The sequence below is a fragment of the Solanum lycopersicum genome, chromosome 3, assembly GCF_036512215.1.
Source record: "Solanum lycopersicum chromosome 3, SLM_r2.1".
Classification (NCBI taxonomy): domain Eukaryota; kingdom Viridiplantae; phylum Streptophyta; class Magnoliopsida; order Solanales; family Solanaceae; genus Solanum; species Solanum lycopersicum.
In genome coordinates, this window is record NC_090802.1 from 56,390,377 (window position 1) to 56,409,711 (window position 19,335).

The 19,335-nt window shown below is 35.6% G+C and overlaps 1 protein-coding gene across 1 annotated transcript; it reads left to right on the plus strand.

The window, feature by feature from the left end:
• Positions 1-100: 100 nt before the first annotated feature.
• Positions 101-18,679, plus strand: LOC101247897 (uncharacterized). The gene is made up of 13 exons (XM_004235234.3): positions 101-1,172; positions 1,259-1,344; positions 1,850-2,894; positions 3,017-3,084; positions 8,145-8,227; positions 13,209-13,308; positions 13,546-13,631; positions 14,254-14,336; positions 14,797-14,924; positions 15,032-15,133; positions 16,362-16,652; positions 16,733-16,855; positions 17,875-18,679. Exons 1-13 carry the CDS (start codon positions 1,169-1,171, stop codon positions 18,256-18,258), a joined length of 2,583 nt encoding a protein of 860 aa, XP_004235282.1. The 5' UTR covers positions 101-1,168; the 3' UTR covers positions 18,259-18,679.
• Positions 18,680-19,335: the final 656 nt, after the last annotated feature.

Sequence of the window (19,335 nt, forward strand, 5' to 3'; positions counted from 1 at the left end):
GAGCTTTGGCTTTGGCAGTTGAATATCACAGACCAATTTCTAAAATATGTGTGTGTTACTCCTGCAAATCATCTAAACTGTATTATATACTTAAATTCAGAAGGCATTGAGGGGATAGAATGCGATATGAGTGTGTCAACCCCATTTCCGAGGATAGAGTTAAATAGCGTTATTGCTCTCCTTTGCCCTGCGGTACAGATCGAGTTTTTCTATATCCCAGAAAAGCCCTATATTCAGCGGCAAAATTAGAAATTTTAAAATCAAAGCTATGTAACGTTTATAGATTTTTCTAATGAATATTAAAGATTGTTTATGAATATTTTTAATTTAATGAACAAATGTATCGAAATCTTAACATTATATATGTAAGTGTACCAAAATTTTAAGATCTAATTTTGCATGAGAATCAACTACAGTGAAGCCATATTTAAGCTTCACCGATCTCTATTGACCGCAATGATGTCAAATGAGACGCAAAGAATGAAAAGTACAATTAGATAAGATTTTCTGCAAAATTTACGAATTATAAAAATTTGCTCTTTCACTTAAATTTAGATTAAATATAATTATTTTTAAATTTTATTCAGAGTTCTGATTTTTTTATTAAAAAATTAATGATGTGATCAATTATAATTTGGTCACTCAATTTATTTAATAAAAAAATTAATTTAATTTTTTTAATTAAAAATTGATAACGTAATTGAATTATAATTAATTATGTGTCAAAATAATTTTGTAAAATTATTATTAAAAAATAATCACATAAATATATATATATATATTTTTTGATAATGACATAAATTGAGTCTTTTTTATGAGTGCTTTTCCCTTTACAAAATAACACTATTATACTTTTAGCATAAATTGGTTATGTCAATTTATTTAAAAAAGCGCCTATTTCATTGGCCGAAAGAAATCAAATTTTAATCCTTATTAATTATTTTTCCTTCTAATAATAATAATAATTAGCAGTAAAATAAAAGCTCTTAAAAAATACGGTTGAACTCAAAGCGAGCCGCTGAGAGCCAGTGCCAATTGTGTTTTCATCTAACTTTCAAGTTCCAACCTAACTCCGAAGGCCGCCGACGGCTTTTGCTGCTTCTGCCCCTCTCCCGTTTGCTGCAAAGCTCACACAGAAAACCCTAACTCCCTACTCCGGAATTTGATAATGGGTAAGGCTGTTTTCTTGTGTTAATATAGTTACAGCCTTCCGTTTTTGTACTTATTCCCAGTGTTCTTTTTTTTTTTGGTGATACAGAGAAGAAAAAGTCTCGTAAAGAAAGTAGAAAAGAAGCTCGGAAGGCTAAAAAGCATAAGAAGTTTGATTCGTGGATCCAACATCAAGTAATTGGTTTACTTTTCTCTTTATATCTGATTTTTAGTTTATCTGTATGTACAATCTAGCATGAATTGCATGAAACAGATCAATTTTTGGGCATGTTTTACTTTTAGTTTGGCTGTAAGAGCTTCAGTTTTGAGTTGTAGGAGTAGCAATGTAGAAAGATCATGTTAAGTATCCTAACCGCAATATGAGCGTGAGCTCACCTGCTTCAGCTTATCTAATCTGGCCAGTCATTACTGTTCATGTAATAAAAGCTTTTGTTTCCAATAGTTTAGGAAGATGTGAATGATGATAGATGCATAATAAGCTTTTCTTTTGGGGAAGGGTTCTAATTAATGATAATGTTCACGTATAACCAACCAACATCATTTGATAAGGTTAATTACTGTGGCAGATTTTATTTAAGCAGATACTTTTGTTTTTGGCATAAGGTCTAACTATTACCACTCATGATAAAGCACATAAATTCAACTTGACATGATTTTCTCTCCTGACATTTGGTTGTAGCAAACACAAAAAGCCCGGAGAATGTTGCCAAATTCAAAACCAACACACACAGTGCATTCACGGAAGGATAGCCAAGTACAAAGGCATGAACATTTACACTCCTTAAATTCAAAGAAAGACTTGGACACTTCTCCACGGTTGGATTCTTCTAAGGTGGAAAATACGAGTTTGAAAAGGAAACATGTCTCAAGTAAAAATTCAAAGACAATGTTTATGGAGTATCTTAAAATGGAAAAGAAGGGAGACGCTATCTCTGCGGACGTAGATCTGAGATTGGAGAGGAAACTCGCTAAGAAACTCAAGGTGAAGAATGAGAAATTGCGAGGAGAGGATGATATCGATATGTTACTTGAAGGAATTCCTTCTGTAGTTGACTGTAACAGTCAACTGAATGAATCTCTGGAGGGTACTGATACTGACTCTTCACACAAGAAACTGAAAAAAAAGACAGTGGTTGAAGTTTTAGATGGTAAACTGGTTTCTGAGGATGGAAAGTTTGATCCTTCATGTGTTAGCTATGTTGAGCATGTCGACACAGATTTACTGGCCAAACAAAAAGAGTCAAAAAAGATGAAAAGAAAGAAGACAAAGTTTGAAGAGCTTCTTGCAACTGAAATGCGTGGACAGGATATCTCCGCAGATGAGGATCTGGCTTTGGAAAGGAAGCTTGCGAAGAAGCTCAAGGTGAAGAGAGGGAAATTACTTGGGGATCATGATGATATGAATAATTTATTTGAGGGAATTCCTTCACTTCTGGATTCTTTTGAGGATGAAAATACACAACTTGTTGGAGAAACACCTCGAAAGCGTGATACGAGCTCCTCAAATGAAAGATCTAAAGAGAAAAGATATAATAAAGAAGTGCAAGGAGAAGATTACAATCAAGAGGAAGAGCAGAAAGCTGAGAGCACTTCATACTGTACAGATGTGAAGGCAGCAGCTAGATCTGCTGCCAAAGAAAATGCAATATATGTTGCTCCTCGCCTGAGGTCATGCTTGGGAAATGATTCGGAAGAGTTCGCTCAAATTCGTCGACGACTAAGAGGTATTAAATTTGTAACAGTTGCATTCATTTTGCTGGACTTTTGGAAACCTTTTTTTTTTGTTTTGCAAAATGATCTATTTTTTTTGCACCTGAGGACCATTAAAAGAATCAATTTCTTTCAGGTCTTCTGAATAGGATGTCCGAGGCTAACGTGGAATCGATCACAAGTGAAATTTCCACGATCTACCAGGTATGCGACTTGTTCTCATCCAATATTCTGACTGATTTTTTATCTGAAAATCACCTAATGCACTGTCCACAATAATGTTTCTTTTGATTGTTTCTATGATTCAAACTAGTAATTTATATTGAAATACCTTTTGTTGGTGTATTTCTTGAGGTTTCAGATTATGATTCTTATTTTTTGCCCCTACTACTTTATTGACTCTGTAGTTTTGATACAATTGTTTGTGACTTGTCTAAGTGCAATCAGCAATTTGAAAGTTGGATCTTAAGAATGTTAATTTGTGTGATTCAGCATTGAGAATACCAAGACCATTTACATTGCTTTCTGTCTTTTTTACTGTTATCACTTATAGCCGTAATGTTCAGATATCTTTAAATACTTATACTTACTTTTCAGGAATACTTGTCTTGTACTCGTGTTGTCAAAAGCACAAAAAAGCGCTAAAGCCCCGATGGAGCTTAAAGCGCGAAGCATGGGCTTCAGTAAATAAAAGCGCACTATGAAGAATTTTTAATATATATATACACACACACACACACACACTTATAGAACATAATAGACACAAAAATAGTAAATATATAGTGCTTATAATGAAGATTGGTTTATCAAAATATATGTTTTTATATATTCTACTTTTCTAATCACTAAAATAATATTCTTCCATATCATCTTCCTCAATAGGGTGATTCTCATTGGTATCAGTATCACTAGATTTATAGCCTTCAATGTCTTCTTCCCCTGACTCATCTGAATCAACCTCATCTTCTATGTCAATACGTGGAGCTCGGGTGCTAGAGGCATTAGTTGTAATAACTTCTGACTATCTCTTTTATCGCTTTGTGTATGTCAACACATCCTCACTGCCCGACGCTCTTGAAACATCACCCCAAGTTAAGTTGTCATCACCAAATACCAATTCATCTTCTGCTTCCATATTAATACCCATCTTCCCCACCAACCATTCATTACTATGATCAATGTTATCCAACGATATTGGATCGATGACACTTCGTAAGTCATAACGAGCTTTTAAAGCACGGTTATACTTAACAAACACTAGATCATTCAATCTTTGATGCTCCAGTCTGTTTCTTTTTTTGGTATGGATCTGTAGCATTGGTTAGTGTTAGTAAATTAGTATAATTGATTAACTATGCAAAGAAAAATTAATTATATGATGTACACTACGAGTACTTAGTACTTACATGCTCAAACACACTCCAGTTACGCTCACATCCAGCAGAACTAGCCGTTAAACCCAAAATTCTAATGGCTAATTTTTGGAGATTGGGAGCTGAATTACTATATAAATTCCACCATTCAATTGTAAAAAGTGTTATGTAGACATCATTATGTACAAGTTATTACCTCAGTACTAAGTAAGAAATATTAAGTAAACTTCTAAACATAAACTAAATCATTATGAATTTTAATGTTATTGTATTCACTTACCTGGAGATCTTTTCGTTCTAGTGCTTTTTGCAATAGGAAGGCCAAATTGTTGTTCAGCTCTTGTGTACAATGGTATCTCTGATATGATCTTATCTTGTACTTCAGTGCTTGGAACCAATTTTTCAATACAAGCATACAACTCATTTTTGTTATTTTTTGACAATTCTCAGTAGCTGGATTTTGAAAGAAGAACACTGGATTTAAATAATGTCCAACAGCATGTAATGGATGATGCAATTGGCATTGCCATCTTTCATCAATAGTCTTCCCTTCAAATGCCTTTGCAATAGACTCCTTAGTTCTATCCACGACTTCATAAGTTTTCCCCCTTGGTAACTTAGCCCACCTACTAATCACCCATTTGACAGATGTAAACATTGCTCGCAGATTTGTTTTTTGACAATGCAACCGTTGCAAAGTCAGAGAACTCGTAGCAAATCGAGTAATCCCACATTTCACCAACTCTTTTCTTTTTAGTGAAATCTCTCATCATATTTAAGACTCCTAAGTGTCCATAAATGAAACCAACAAGGGCAATTGCTTTTTGGAGCGGCCTTCTTGATGATAGGAATCTTCCCTATGTCTTCTAACATAAGATTTATACAGTGAACTGCACATGACATCCAAAATATGTATGGTCTTTTTCTCTGTAACAGTTCTCCTATAGAAAAAAGGGGTAAATAGATATGTTAAAATTTAGAAATCAAAACTTTGATTGATATTAGAAAGTAAAACATAAACTTAGATTTTTAAAGCATAAATTCTTACCAGCCAACACAGTTGCTATCACTTACAATTTGAACCACTTACTGTTCTACAACGCGTTCCACATATCTATCTAGCAATTCACATAACTTCTCTCGGGTCTTGACAAGTGAGGAAGCATCAATTGACTCAATAAACACTGTTCCATGTGGAGAATTCACCAAAAACTTTATCAAAGTTCTCTGTTTTCTATCTGTCCAACCATCTGCCATAATGGAAGTTTCATACTTCACCCATTCTTTTCTATGTCTGTTTATAATCTCATTGGTCAACTCAACTTCCTTCCTAAGTAATGAAACTCTTAATTCATGGTAGCTTGGACGCTTCAAGTTTGAACCATACCTTCCGACAGCCTCATTTGCTGCATTGAATGGGATCCCATTGTCATAAAAGAAGCTAGCTACTTTTTGAATCGTCATTGCTCTTGCTTCTTTATCGCACGAGTCTTTGATATTTGTTTGCCTAAGTGTTCCACGCTTTTGTAGAAATATATCCATAGGTCCCTTTCCTTTGGCCAGTTTCTTATTAGAGCCACTAGGAAAACTTCTTCCACCTCTTTTCTTATGATTGATCTCTTGGACTTCATCTTCTCCACCAACATTGTCTTGATATTCAAACTCATCAAATTCGGGAAACTCGTTAACATAGACTTCCTTTCTTATTTTTTTCTCCTCCATGTAATTTTTCAATTTCTCTCTAGCCTCCTCTGGGTATTTTTTACACATTGCTGCATTCCTAATGTTTCCGATCAAATGTTGTTTTGCCCGATTAATCCCCCCCGTGGTGGGTTTTCCACAAAAATTGCACGTGACTCTTGTAGTGTCGTCAGGGTCCTTCAAGTAGGTATAGTTCCAACCAGGATAGAAAAGAAGTTATAATATAGCAGTTATAATTTCTAAATAATAAATAATAATACACAACAAGAACAAAAAAAGGGGACACTGGACAGGTTCTTTATTACTTTTAAGCTGATACAAAAAAAAATATATAAAGAATTTTGCATGCAAGCAAATAATTAAATACAACAACTATATATATATGGGGTCCACCACTGTGGTTATATATCTTTGTTATTATCCTATTACAATTTACAGGTGTTAATTATTTTTTTTGAAATAGGTAACTTTGTATTCACAGAAAAGAGCTCATCAAGGAATTGATAAGGAGGGATTTACAAACCCCCAGGGGGTGCCATCATTCTCAAATCCAAAAAAAGTTAAAAATTTACAGTTGGCCTATAAACTCCACTATACTGTCTACTTCCCCCACTAAATCTTGCTTATACCAAAATAACAAAAGGCTAAGACATCTCATCTTGATCATCTGGGAACTGCTAGTCCTCCCTTCAAAGCACCTTGCGTTCCTTTCTTTTCGTAGTCTCCACCAAATGCAAGCAGGTACATTTTTCCACCTATCTTCCTTTGATCCTCTCTTCCCAATTCCTTGCCATTGTGTTAGTACCTCAAAAGTGGTTTTGGGCATTGTCCAATCAACCTTTAGCATACAAATGAACATGTTCCGCAGATCTGTAACCATCCTACAATGCAAAAATAAATGGCCATTTACTTCAGTGTCTTGTTCACACATATAGCACCTCGAGCAGATCTGTATACCTCTTCTTTATAGCACTTTGTGGGTAGACAAGCTCTTCTAATTACCAACCAAGTGAAGCAAGCAATTTTTAAAGGGATCTTAATCTTGCATATTAATTTCCAGGGCCAAACTGTCGTCAAAAAATGGTTGATGTTCCTTTCCCAGTAACAGGACTTCACTGTAAAAACTCCCCTGCTATGCAATTTCCAAACTGGTTTGTCGGGCTCTGCGTTGATGCCAAGGAACGGTTTCAAGGCCTGAAGTAGGTCTGTTACTCTTTCAACCTCCCAATCATTTAGAGCCCTTCTAAACATAAGGTTCCAGCCTTGAGGACTCCACATCTGCGCTATCGTGACATTCTGTTGTAGGCTAATAATGTACAAGTCAGGAAAGAGTATCTTCATTTTCACATCGCCTAACCAGATCTCATTCCGGAAACTGATCTTCAGGCCATTCCCCACTGTGAAAGTCACCTGCGCATTGAACTCAGTCCACATTCTCCTGATAGTTTTCCATACTGAGCACCCAAAGGTACCATTCACCTCTTCAGTTATCCAATTGCTCTGTGGGCCATATTTCTCAGCTATGTACCTCCTCCATAAAGCTGTATCTTCGCAACAGAATCTCCACAATCAAGGACAAGTGTCCCATATTTCTATTTATTTTAAAATTTTCTACAAAGATAAAAAGGAGTATGAAACATTGAAGCATCAACAATTTATGAAATCAGTAAAAAACTAAGAAGTAAAACAATAAGAGAAGGAAGATACCTGTGTATTTGCTTGCTGCTTGTTGCCTTGTTCTGCCAGGGGAAGAGGAAGAAGAACAGATTTTTTTTTTGTGCCGCAAGCCTTCTTATAATACTTCATCTTCTTCTTTTTTTGCCATTTAGAAACTCTGTGACTTCCCGTTAATTGTAGTCTAGGGAAGTTGGGAACTGGGACAGACTCTTTTAATAATTTATAAGGACCCCTTTTTTAAACTGAAGTTTTTTTTTTTAAAAAATAGAAGGGCCCACTGAGACATGGGCCTCGCCTTTGGTCATGCGAAGTGGCAGATGGTATCTGCGCGGCGCGCTTTTAATTTCACTGCTCTTACATATTGAGATTTGTTTATTAGTTTCTTGATCACCACAGCATACCTTTTCTGACCAATGTGACTATACCTCAAAAATATTTGTTTTCTTATTCTATTGTTGTAAATTAAAAATCAACTTGGATTAACGCCTAAAATTATCGTTTCCCCCTTGGCAGACTGTTGGTCGCACCTTTGGTTCTCAGATTATCAATGATGAGGTTCTGGCATCATGTTCTAGAGGTCCGCGTGGCAATGAACAGTAAGAATTTACCTCGTCTTATCTGAAGACAATTTATCCAGTCTAATTTTCTACAGAAAACTTATTTTTGAATAATTTCTCTAGAGACAACAGTTAATTTGAATCTGGAACTGGTGTTAGCTTATTTTCTTGCAATATCTATTGTCTAACTCACGAAGTTACCAAGTTCAGAAAAATCTTCTGTCTAACCCGCTAACGTTGCTTCAAGATGTTTGTTTCCTAACAAGGGTTTCACAGAAGCTAAGTGGAACAATTTTTGAGTGACAGTAATGCTAATCAGTATTTTGTTTCTCAAAGCATTTTATTGAAGGTGGACCTTAATCTGCAAATCAGAGAATTCTTATTTGATGTTTTGAGAGGCAAAAAAATTTTACCTGTTGGCACTTTTTCTAGTACCCCTTGAGTCAATGCTGTATTATCTTTCTTTTATGGGGGTAGAGAATCTTATTAGGTACTCCAAAAAGTACATAAGAAAGGGGAACATCCTTCTAAATATTGAAGGAGCACAAAAGATCTAATATCGATAGAAAATCAGATACAGGAGCCTTCCTATACCATAGGTTCATATTTTTCAAGCACCTAGATTTGACCTGTTGAGTACTGTCCTCCTTGTCCTCAAAATACCCATGTCCTTTCCATCCAAGTGAACAGAAAAAGCAAGCAGCCAAGCAGGGATAGCAGTCCAGTAATGCCTGGTACCATTTGATGTAGGCTATTGTGTACCAGCTGCATTGGAGAAGTTTTATGCATCCTGGCATGACCCAGTGAACACCAAAAATGGTAGGAAACATGGTCCAGATATGTCTAGTAAAAGCACAATGGAGAAATTCAACTGCTTCTTCACAAAGGAGGTATCTACTGCAGACGGTGAAACCTCTTTTCTGCAAATTGTCATGAGTTAGGCAGGTTTCATGCCTAACAATGAATGTGAAGCAAGCAACTCTTGGTGTAGCAAATTGTCTTTCAGATAGTCCTCCGTGGTCAACCATTTTGAGTGACTCCTGTACTTCCCAGGAGATTTTTATAGCACGGTTTGGCATTGAACTTGCCATCCTTTTGAAACTTCCTTCATATTAAGTAACTTATGGATGATCGATGGAGATAGTTTCCAATTACTGAAAAAGTTATTCATGTCTTCGACTTCCAATCATATAAATTTCTTCCAGGAACAGATTCCACCCTCCATTAGAATAACAGTCTTCCACAGTGCTGTATTGGTTTGTACTGATTGCTTACAGGTCTGGGAACTGTTCTTTCAATGGAATATCATCTAACCACATATTGGTCGACATTTTCAGTTTCTTCCATTGCCAATTTTCTGCTTACACAGTCAAAGATCTCTTCCAGAGGCTCCTGATGTGTTTCCAGCTTAAACACCATAGGCTCCTCTTACAATATTCGTGCACCACTCAATTCTTCCATATTTTCAGACACAACATCTTTCCATTGATCATTACCGTTATCATAAACCTCCTTTCAGTATTAGATTCCTATTTTGTAGCTGCAGAATTTTTTGCCCTCAAGCCTTCAGATTTCTTGTTTCTATTAATAATACTTTTGTCTAATGGATCTGCTTCTGGTCCTGATTTCCCTCCCACAGGAATTTCTTCTTATTCTGTCCAATTTCCTTTTCACACTCTTGGGCGTGGGAAATATAGACATTATATGTGTGGGGATTTCATCGATTACACTATTAATCAGGTTCAACCTGCCTCTAAATGAGATGAACTACTTCTTCTAGGGTGCCAATTTTCTTTCACACTTCTCTATCACCCCTTGCCACACATAAGCATCTTTTAAATTTGCACCCAAAAAGGCTTTCCAAGATATGTTATAGGGAAACTCTCAACTTTACAAAATAATGTTGTAGCCAGCTTGTGGATAACGGGGTCTGCATTAACAGAAAAGATGCTATTCTTTGCCAATGCACATGCAAATAGCTTGAAAAGCTAGAATAATTGCTTTCAGATGAAGTAGTTGCACTTGCTCCTCCTCTGCACTCTGTAGTACAAAACACCAAAAATTCGTCAGTGTAAAGGATATGAGGGACTTCAACTTTGTTGGCATTTCTGCCTTGAATGTTAAAACCTTCTACCTACTTAACTTCTGTATCCTTCCTTAGCATTAGACCTTAAGATTCCAAGGACAGAATGAACATGTATGGTGAAAGTGGATTGTTTTATCTTAAATCCTTATGTGTAGGGAAGTAATCTTCACGCAAGCCACTGGGAATAATAAATATTCTGACAGTGGAGATACAATACTTGATTAATTGTATCCATTATGCTCCAAACCCATGGAATCAATAATCTTGAGGAAATCCCACTTAACATTGTCGAAAGCTTTCTCCATATCTTATTTACATACAACCCCAGATTTCCCCCCTTCTGATAATGGTCTAAACACTTATTAGCAACCAGCACAGCGTTGGCCAATAGCTTCCCTTTGATAAATGCGTTTTGTTTACTTGAAAGAACTTACTAAGATTAATATACTAAAAGAAAGAAATTGAGAAAGTAATATATTTCAAATATGTATATACGTATCTACATGTACAATGACTATTTATAGCCATGAGTTTAATACACATATGTATAACTTGGCCTCCTTATTGGCCGTGATGATATTCTACTAATGGGAGAGTTCCACATGGCATGCATAATTGATTTGCATACCATTTACAAGTGATGCTATACTTTTAAATGCTGGGGGCCACGTGGCACCAAAAAAATACTTTACAACACTCCCCCTTGGATATCTATGTAAAAGAAAAGTACATAGACATACATAATACGCATTACTTGCTGCCTCATTAAAAACCTTTCTAGGAAAACGCAGTGGGACAAAACCTAGAAAGGTTTTTAATGAGGCAGCAAGTAATGCGTATTATGTATGTCTATGTACTTTTCTTTTACATAGACATCCAAGGGGGAGTGTTGTAAAGTATTTTTTGGTGCCACGTGGCCCCTAACCTTTAAAAGTATTGCATCACTTGTAAATGGTATGCAAATCAATTATGCATGCCATGTGGAACTCTCCCATTAGTAGAAATGTAGAATATCATCAATTGGCCAATAAGGTGGCCAAGTTATACATATGTGTATTAAACTCATGGCTATAAATAGCCATTGTACATATAGATACGTATATACATATTTGAAATATATTACTTCCTCAATTTTCTTTCTTTTAGTATATTAATCTTAGTAAGTTCTTTTATAACACGTACAAGCTTGCTAATAACCACTTCCAATCTTTCTGTAAGCACCTTTGAAATCATTTTCTCCTGCTGGCTTATAGGCCTGGAATCTTTTATTTCCACTGCTCCTTTCTTCTTGGGATTGGGAGTAATAAATGTAGCATTTGAACTTCTCTTCATTCTGCCTTCTTGATGAAACTGTTCCTAGGTTTTAAAGATGCATCCCTTAGGATATGCCAACATCTTTGGAAAAAGGCCATCTGATATCCACGAGATATCTTTTGGAGAAGGCCATATGAAACCAATCCTCAAATAGCAGCTAGCTCCTTATTGGTGACAATGAGCATGATTTTAACAGCGGAAAACCCAAGGAAGCAGAGAACCCATGTCAATTGGTGCTTTATGTGCAGGAGTGAGGGTGAGCATGTAGATCATCTGCTATTGCATTGTAAAGTGGCTAATAGATTATGGAGGGTGGCCCTTTAATTTGTTTGGGATGCAGTGGGTGATGCCGACCTCTGTGAAGGAGGCCTTGCAAGGTTGGACTCTTATGAGAGAGAAGAAAGACCATGTGCATGGAGAGTGCCCCCCTTAGCAATCATGTGGGTCATTTGGAAAGAGAGAAATAAAAGGGCTTTTGAAGGAGTGGAGCAAGTTTTTTTCAATTTGCAAAGTAGTTTTTTGCCTTAGTTTTCTTTTGGTGTACTTTTGAGGTCCCTCTATTTGTAGAGGATTGGACCTCTTTTGTTGAGAACCATATTATGGTGTAGGTCCTCTTTTTTGGTACATGGATTGTATGCAAGGTTCCCACAATATAAAATTATTTACCTTCTCAAAAAAATTAGCCAGCTCTTTCCAAAGAGTTTTCCTTGCTTTCCTTTACATGGCGCATAGACTCAAGTAAAGGTCATTCCAGCTACACACTTTTATCGTCTTTTTTAAAATCTAGAATTCTTCCTTCCTCGGCTACCACTTTTGAGCCATTAGCATAGTTGGTGTCCAATGGAAATACGATTATTGACAATTTGCAGAATTTCAAGATGAGTTGTATAGCTCTTTATTATTTTTGGTGTAAACAGAAAGTTTTAGTACAGGCAGAAGAACTTTTTGATGTTATAGACTATTTGTGACAAAAAGCACAGATGGAGTCAGTCTAGTTTGTAATACTTTTGGAAGGGGGGCTACTTTGATGTAGTATACCCTGTGGATAAATAGGGAAAAAAAGTTATCATTCTCAAAAAAATGGTTATACGATAGGGTTCTCTTTCATTATGCTTTGGGTAATATTAATTTGCTTATGTGATGACTGGTTGTAGATTAGTAAATATCATAAGTGGATGGCTTATTGGGGTATGCACCTTCTTTGAGTTCTGTCATCCACCATATATTTCCTTTTCTAACACTTGAACTTGAAGACCGTCGATGACTAACGAGCTAGTTGTTAGTGTTAGTTTACTATCCTCTTAGGGGTCGTTTGGTTGAGAACTAGTTATCCCCAAATTAACTATCCTAGAGTTAGTTATCCTGAGATAACTTATCCCACCATGTATATGGGATAACTTATCCCATCATTATGCTATAAATGGTGGGATAAATTAACCCAAACACGTCAACCAAACAAGACATCTCAATTTTATCCCAGGACTATTTATGCTTATCCCTCACACCAAACGAGCCCTTAGTGTTGGTGTGTTTCTGTCATAGCTGGTATACTTGAAGTTTCTATCTAATGCATAATTATATGCACTCTCACACATATTTCTTTTACTTTCTATATAAAAGGTATGCAGCAGTTTTTGCTGCTTTTGTTGCTGGCATGGCATGTTTGGTTGGGATGGACTTTGGCGCCAAACTTCTGGCATCTATGGCTAAATGTTTTGAGGTATTGACACATAAAAAAGTGGTAATTTTATGGATTGAACACTTACATTTGAATAAAAGGAGAAGTAATTTTTATCTAAGGAGCAGTTAATCTTCTTTTTGTCGGTGTAGTATGTTCTGATATTTTCTCAAAAAAAAATTGTTCTGTTATATGCAGTAGTATTTAAAAGCATTGATTACTTGCCCCGTCTCATATAACATCGACAGCAATTTTTAGTAACTTTTATGTTTTATTTAGGATGAGTATCAGAATGAAGATAACCTCTCTGTTAGGAACCTGACACTTCTGCTCTCATACTTGTACACTTTTGGTGTTTGCTCAAGGTAAGCCCTATATTTGAATTGACTACTCTCTGACTTGGGTTGTTTGGTGGACAACCTTGGCATAGTACATATGCCTACATATCTCCTTTGTCTTCTATGGTGCTTTCCTTGTATATGATTTCTGGTCTAAATTCTAATATCAGAATTACTTGATGCATATAATCACTAATTCAGACAAGTCCTCCATAATTGCTTCCTGAAAAGAGCAATGTGGAGAAACATGGCTGTTATACTTACAACGTTATACACGTAAAGCAAGTGTCTTACTCTTTCTCTCCCTCTAACCCCTCCTCACAAAAAAAGAACAAATGGTAGCGAAAAAGAGGCAACATCGACAGACTTATCTCCTCCCCACCTCTTACCCTTCCTTGCATGCCTTGTATGTTCTACCTTAATAATTTATGAGAGTAACAAAAAGGAGCACCATCTTACTTGGCTCTCAAAACAGTAACCACAACTGCAGTGAATTTGGTAACTTCTGTCCTCTTTTGTTTTTTCTAAAATTATTATTTTATATTTTAATCATGATATGAATCCCTGTAGAAGCAAGAACGCTTAATCTATTGCTAATTTCATATATTTGAACCCTCATTAATTTAATTATATTTCTTATTCTTCTTAGTGACTTGATATATGATTTCTTGGTGACATTGAGCAAGAGACTGACAGAAGTGGATGTTTCTACCATATTGACAGTGCTTCAAGGTAATAAATTTACCTTAAAGACTTGTCTTTCTTTGTTGGAATGATCAGTCATCCAAGTATTTCTCCTTCTTTACTCTTGCCCCATGTCTGTTCCCTATTCCAGAGAAATTTCAACAAATTATTCATGAGTTGCTAGGTGCTGTTAATTCAAGGCCTTAACTATTCCCCTTTTTCCCTTGTAGCATATGGTTTTTCTTTTCAACACACAAATAAGTTGTTTTTCTAAATCAGGCAATTAATTTCTAACTTAAAGAAGGAACTTGTGTTTTGCTAACTTTTGTATGCTTCATATGTGACACTAAGCCAGTGCAATAGGCATAATTACAGGTTATGCAACCCCTCTATTGTGTCTGACATTCCATCGACATCATTTACTATAACCAGATTGCACCAAGATTCTTTTCCAATTCTGACTAGTCTGAATATTAAATGATTATGCGTATGTGCTTTTACTGAACAGCTTGTGGGATGAAATTGAGAGGTGATGATCCTGTTGGCATGAAGAATTTTATAGTTAGCGTTCAGAATAGGGTGAATGAATTGAAATCCTCATCTGGGGAAGGACAATCAAACAGTATGGGGAAAAGGGTATGTTAATGCTTTCTTATGCAGATTGCTTCTTATTCTGTCTCAGCTAACCACGTAATTTCTGGAACCACATTAATCTATATTTACACGTACTGGTTTTGTGACAGATGGAATTCATGCTTGAGATGATATGTGATATCAAAAACAATAAAAAAAGGACGAAGGAGGAGACCTTGCAGCTTACCCGAATAAAGAAATGGCTACAACAGGTGCTTGTTGGATTCAGCTGTTTTAGTCAAATAATTATCTATTGGCACATTTGATCTGGGGTGACCTTTGTAAGGTTGTTTTCATCTATCTTATAAAATAGACACGGTAGTCTTCCTTGGGAAATAATAAAGATAGGTTTTGACCAGTCACGCAACACTCTCCTTCAATTGCAACCGAGTTAGAATATGAAGATTAAAAAAATGGAATAACCGCAAACTATACCTTGAGATTGCTATGGAAAATCGTGTAAATTAAGCAAGCATTGAATGTTCTACTCCTCTTCTTATTGTTATGGGTGTAATTGTCTCTGATCAGTGCTTATATGAGATATTGGAGAACGGTTGGCTCCTCGGATGGGATTAGGCTTAGGAGCTTGCTAGTTTTCTCCCACAAATTCTCAACTCTCTAACTTGCTTTCATTCTCCAATTGTCAAATTATCACTTAATATGTATTGTTAACCAAATCCTTTATTGTTTCATTCGTGAAAGAAGCTGATTCCTTTGAATGATGGGTGTCTTTTATTTATTGAGAAAAAAGGTATGTTTTATCCCTTCAGTTATTAGGTACGATCACTCTTCTAAGGTATAGTAATAGAAAGCTCTTCTTTCTGAGCCAGTATCTAGATGGTTGAACTGATCGCCCCTCTCTTCCAGTGTCTTTATTTTCGGAACAACAAATTTAGTTCTTGTATGAGTACTAAAAGATCTCATGTTTTTTTTACTGTATCCGATAGGTTAATTAAATCCGTATGTGGGATTTTTGAGAAATTGTTTAAAAGCTCCTGGTTTGATGTTTTCTCTTGATTCTCAACAAGATATTCAATCGAGAAATATAATCCACATATTACGTCCAATCTTTGTTGCACTTAAATGCAAAATTTGGTACGTTGTGCTGAAGATAGCGTTTCAAATCTAGTGAATATGTGCTGGCTTTCACACTAGTGGAACTAATACATATATATTTGTTGATCAAGTAATACAATTGCAGAACACTATTTTTGCAAGATTGGGTAGTTCTGCGGTAGATAAACGTGGAGGGCCAAAGATGTTATAGTGCATAAGTTTCACTACTATGCTTTTGTTATTTCGATAGATTAAAACAATAAATGATGGTAGTTAGCTGCCAAGTTCCATGAAATTTGAAATTCCTTAGATCATCACTCTACATTGTCTCATCATTTCTATCATCCTTAGCATGCTAATCTCTTCTTGTTATCTTACTTGCAGCTCAGAGTAGTTGATATATTGATTCGAGGGTTAAAGTGGAGCAAGCTGATTGATCCTGACAAGAGAGGCCAGTGGTGGATGTCTGGAAATATTGATTCCACAACTGATGTTCAAGATGTTGCCAGCACAATTGATTTGGAGGTCACTGAGGCTCAAAAGATGCTCCAGCTTGCTGCTGCTCAGAGGATGAATACTGATGCAAGAAGGGCAATTTTCTGCGTAATAATGAGTGGGGAGGACTATATAGATGCATTTGAGAAACTTCTAAGATTAGATTTGCAAGGCAAGCAGGTTGGCAACTGTTGGTTGAATTCCCTGCTATTCATTGTTGTGCTTCCGGTGTGCAGATTCTTTAATATTTTTACATGCAGGATAGGGAAATCATAAGAGTTTTGGTGGAATGCTGTTTACAGGAGAAAGCTTTTAACAAATACTATTGTGCTCTAGCTTCCAAGTTATGCAGCCATGATAAAAACAATAAGTTCACCCTGCAGGTATGCCTTCTGCTTAAATGCATCTTGAGAAGTTATGTTACACGGTCTTCTGCACTCGGCAAAGCTGGGGACAAAAAGTTTATTTATTACATTACGTGATTTCTAGAAAGGGAAAAACTACATCTCGTGTGTATTTATTATGAGTGTAAAATATTTTTCAGTTTTCTCATGTTTGGTTGGTCAAGATATTATAGAAAACATTTTCTTTAGGAATTTAGGAAAAAGACTTCAGTTCTAGTAGTAGGGAAAACAAGTTCCATAAGTAGCATTCCACATTAATCATCTCCTCCACAGTCACGCCCCACTTCCACACCATAGTGATTGTCCCTCATACAAATACACCCCTCATCTTATCACATGTCAGGAAAAGGAGAAGAGGAAAAGACAAATGAAGTGCTTCTTACACTATATGAAGTATGAACAGTGAAATTTCTTTTGATTTTTGTTTCCTGATTGCATTTGATGCAATTAAAGTTCGAAGTCAATTTCTGACCTGTGACACAAGTTAATAGTGGGTTAAATTGAGACATTCTGGTGGTTCAAGAATTTTCTTGGCACATAAAATTATATTTTGAAATCATATGCTCATTTTGGTAATGTAGGACGGATACAATGAGACTATCTCAAGACAGTTTTTACTCCTTTTCTGTCACACACCATTGGTCCTTGTTTTCCTTTTTATCATAGTGGCCACAATTGTTATGCTCTGAGAATAATCTGTATTTGAGATCATATGCTCATTTTAGGTATGGAGGATGAATTTGAGAACTATATACAGACAGTTTTCTCTTTCTCTACACCATAGTTCTCATATCCCATTTTATTGGAGTGGTCAGAATTATCATGCTTGAGAATCATTTGAAATATGGTACTCGCATGAACTGATGTTTGCACCCAAGAATATTGTATGTGCTAACCTCCTTAAAGTAGTGCAATATTATCAAGTATGTCTAGTTCCAAAAGCACTGTATTATACTTATCTCAAAACCATAACCATGCTAATCCATTGTTACTTGCAGTACTGTCTGTGGGATCATTTCAAGGAGCTTGATCAGATGCAGCTGATCAGATCAATGCACTTATCCAAGTTTGTTGCAGAGATGGTTGCTTCTTTTAGCCTTTCACTTGCTGTACTGAAGGCTGTTGATCTCAGTGATTCTTCACAATTGACTCCAAAAAGAATCATGCACTTTCGGATGCTATTTGAGACTATCTTGGAGTTTCCTGAAAAGCTTGTCTGGAACATCTTTACTCGAATTGCTCTTTTGCCAGAGTATGAATCACTTCGTGATGGGATTGTCTTCTTTATCCGCAAGTATGTCATTGATAGCCAAAAGTCTCTGGCAGATAAATTCAAGATTGCAAAGAAGGCTCTTAACAATGTTGAAGGAGTCATCATGTGAGTGTTTGCATGATATATTCTAGATTCAGGATTTTGCAGGAATGGTTATTGTTGTTGGAGCAACAGTAACCCAGTTTTGGTAGATGTTTTCTTGATTCTATGATCGTAGGATAGGTATGACGAGAAATTCAGTATAGACGGATCCTAGTTATGTGACTTCAAACCTTGGAATTGCATACTGTTTCATTATTAACTTTTTGAGGTAGAGAAATGTGCAACTCTTGCCACAGTGTCTATGTAACTTATTACATGCATTGTAAGTGAACATTATTTAGGGCCAGGTTGCAATTGCAACTATACTGTAATTTCATTTGTTAAATTTGGCATCTTCTCTTCAATTAATATTTTGGGAATTAGTTGGTGTATGTCATAAAAGATATTGTGAATTTTCTTGTTTCATGGCAAAAAATGGTTGTCTCTTAGCTTCTTCCTTTTGTATGATGGATTATTTGGAGGTAAAGAAATGCAAGTGTTTTTATTTTGGCTTTACAACAAATGAAATATCATTATTGATCTTAAACTTAAGGGGTCATTTGGTTGTGCCATGGGATAGGTTGGGATATTTTATGGTTCATAGAATTATTTTATCTCGCCTTTTATACGAAATAACTTATTGTAGAATAAAAGAAATAACTTATTATAGAATAAAGTAAATTAAGAACAAATAAACACAAAATAAAATAATCTCTTGATATATTGGAAGATTTATTATCTTAGGTGTAACAAGGATAAGGCAAATTTGTTAGAATCGGGTGCTTCTTTTCTTAAAAGAATATCACAAAATCTTATTATAAAATCCGTTGGAATACATTTAACTAAATCAGCAATTAGGTCACGACTAATGGGCTACCACTCAAAGCATTTCTATTAGTCAAGTAGACCTAAATTAATACTGCTTTAAATTAAAAAACATTCTTAAATATTTAAGATATAAAATAGTAAGACGAGAGAATGATACTTAAAAGTCTAAAATCATTGTAATCCAAAGAGAATGATTTCAATAGAGAATAGGATAAACTTCGATGAATAAATTTTTTTTTACTATGAATTCTAATTCATAAGTGAAATAAATCAAATC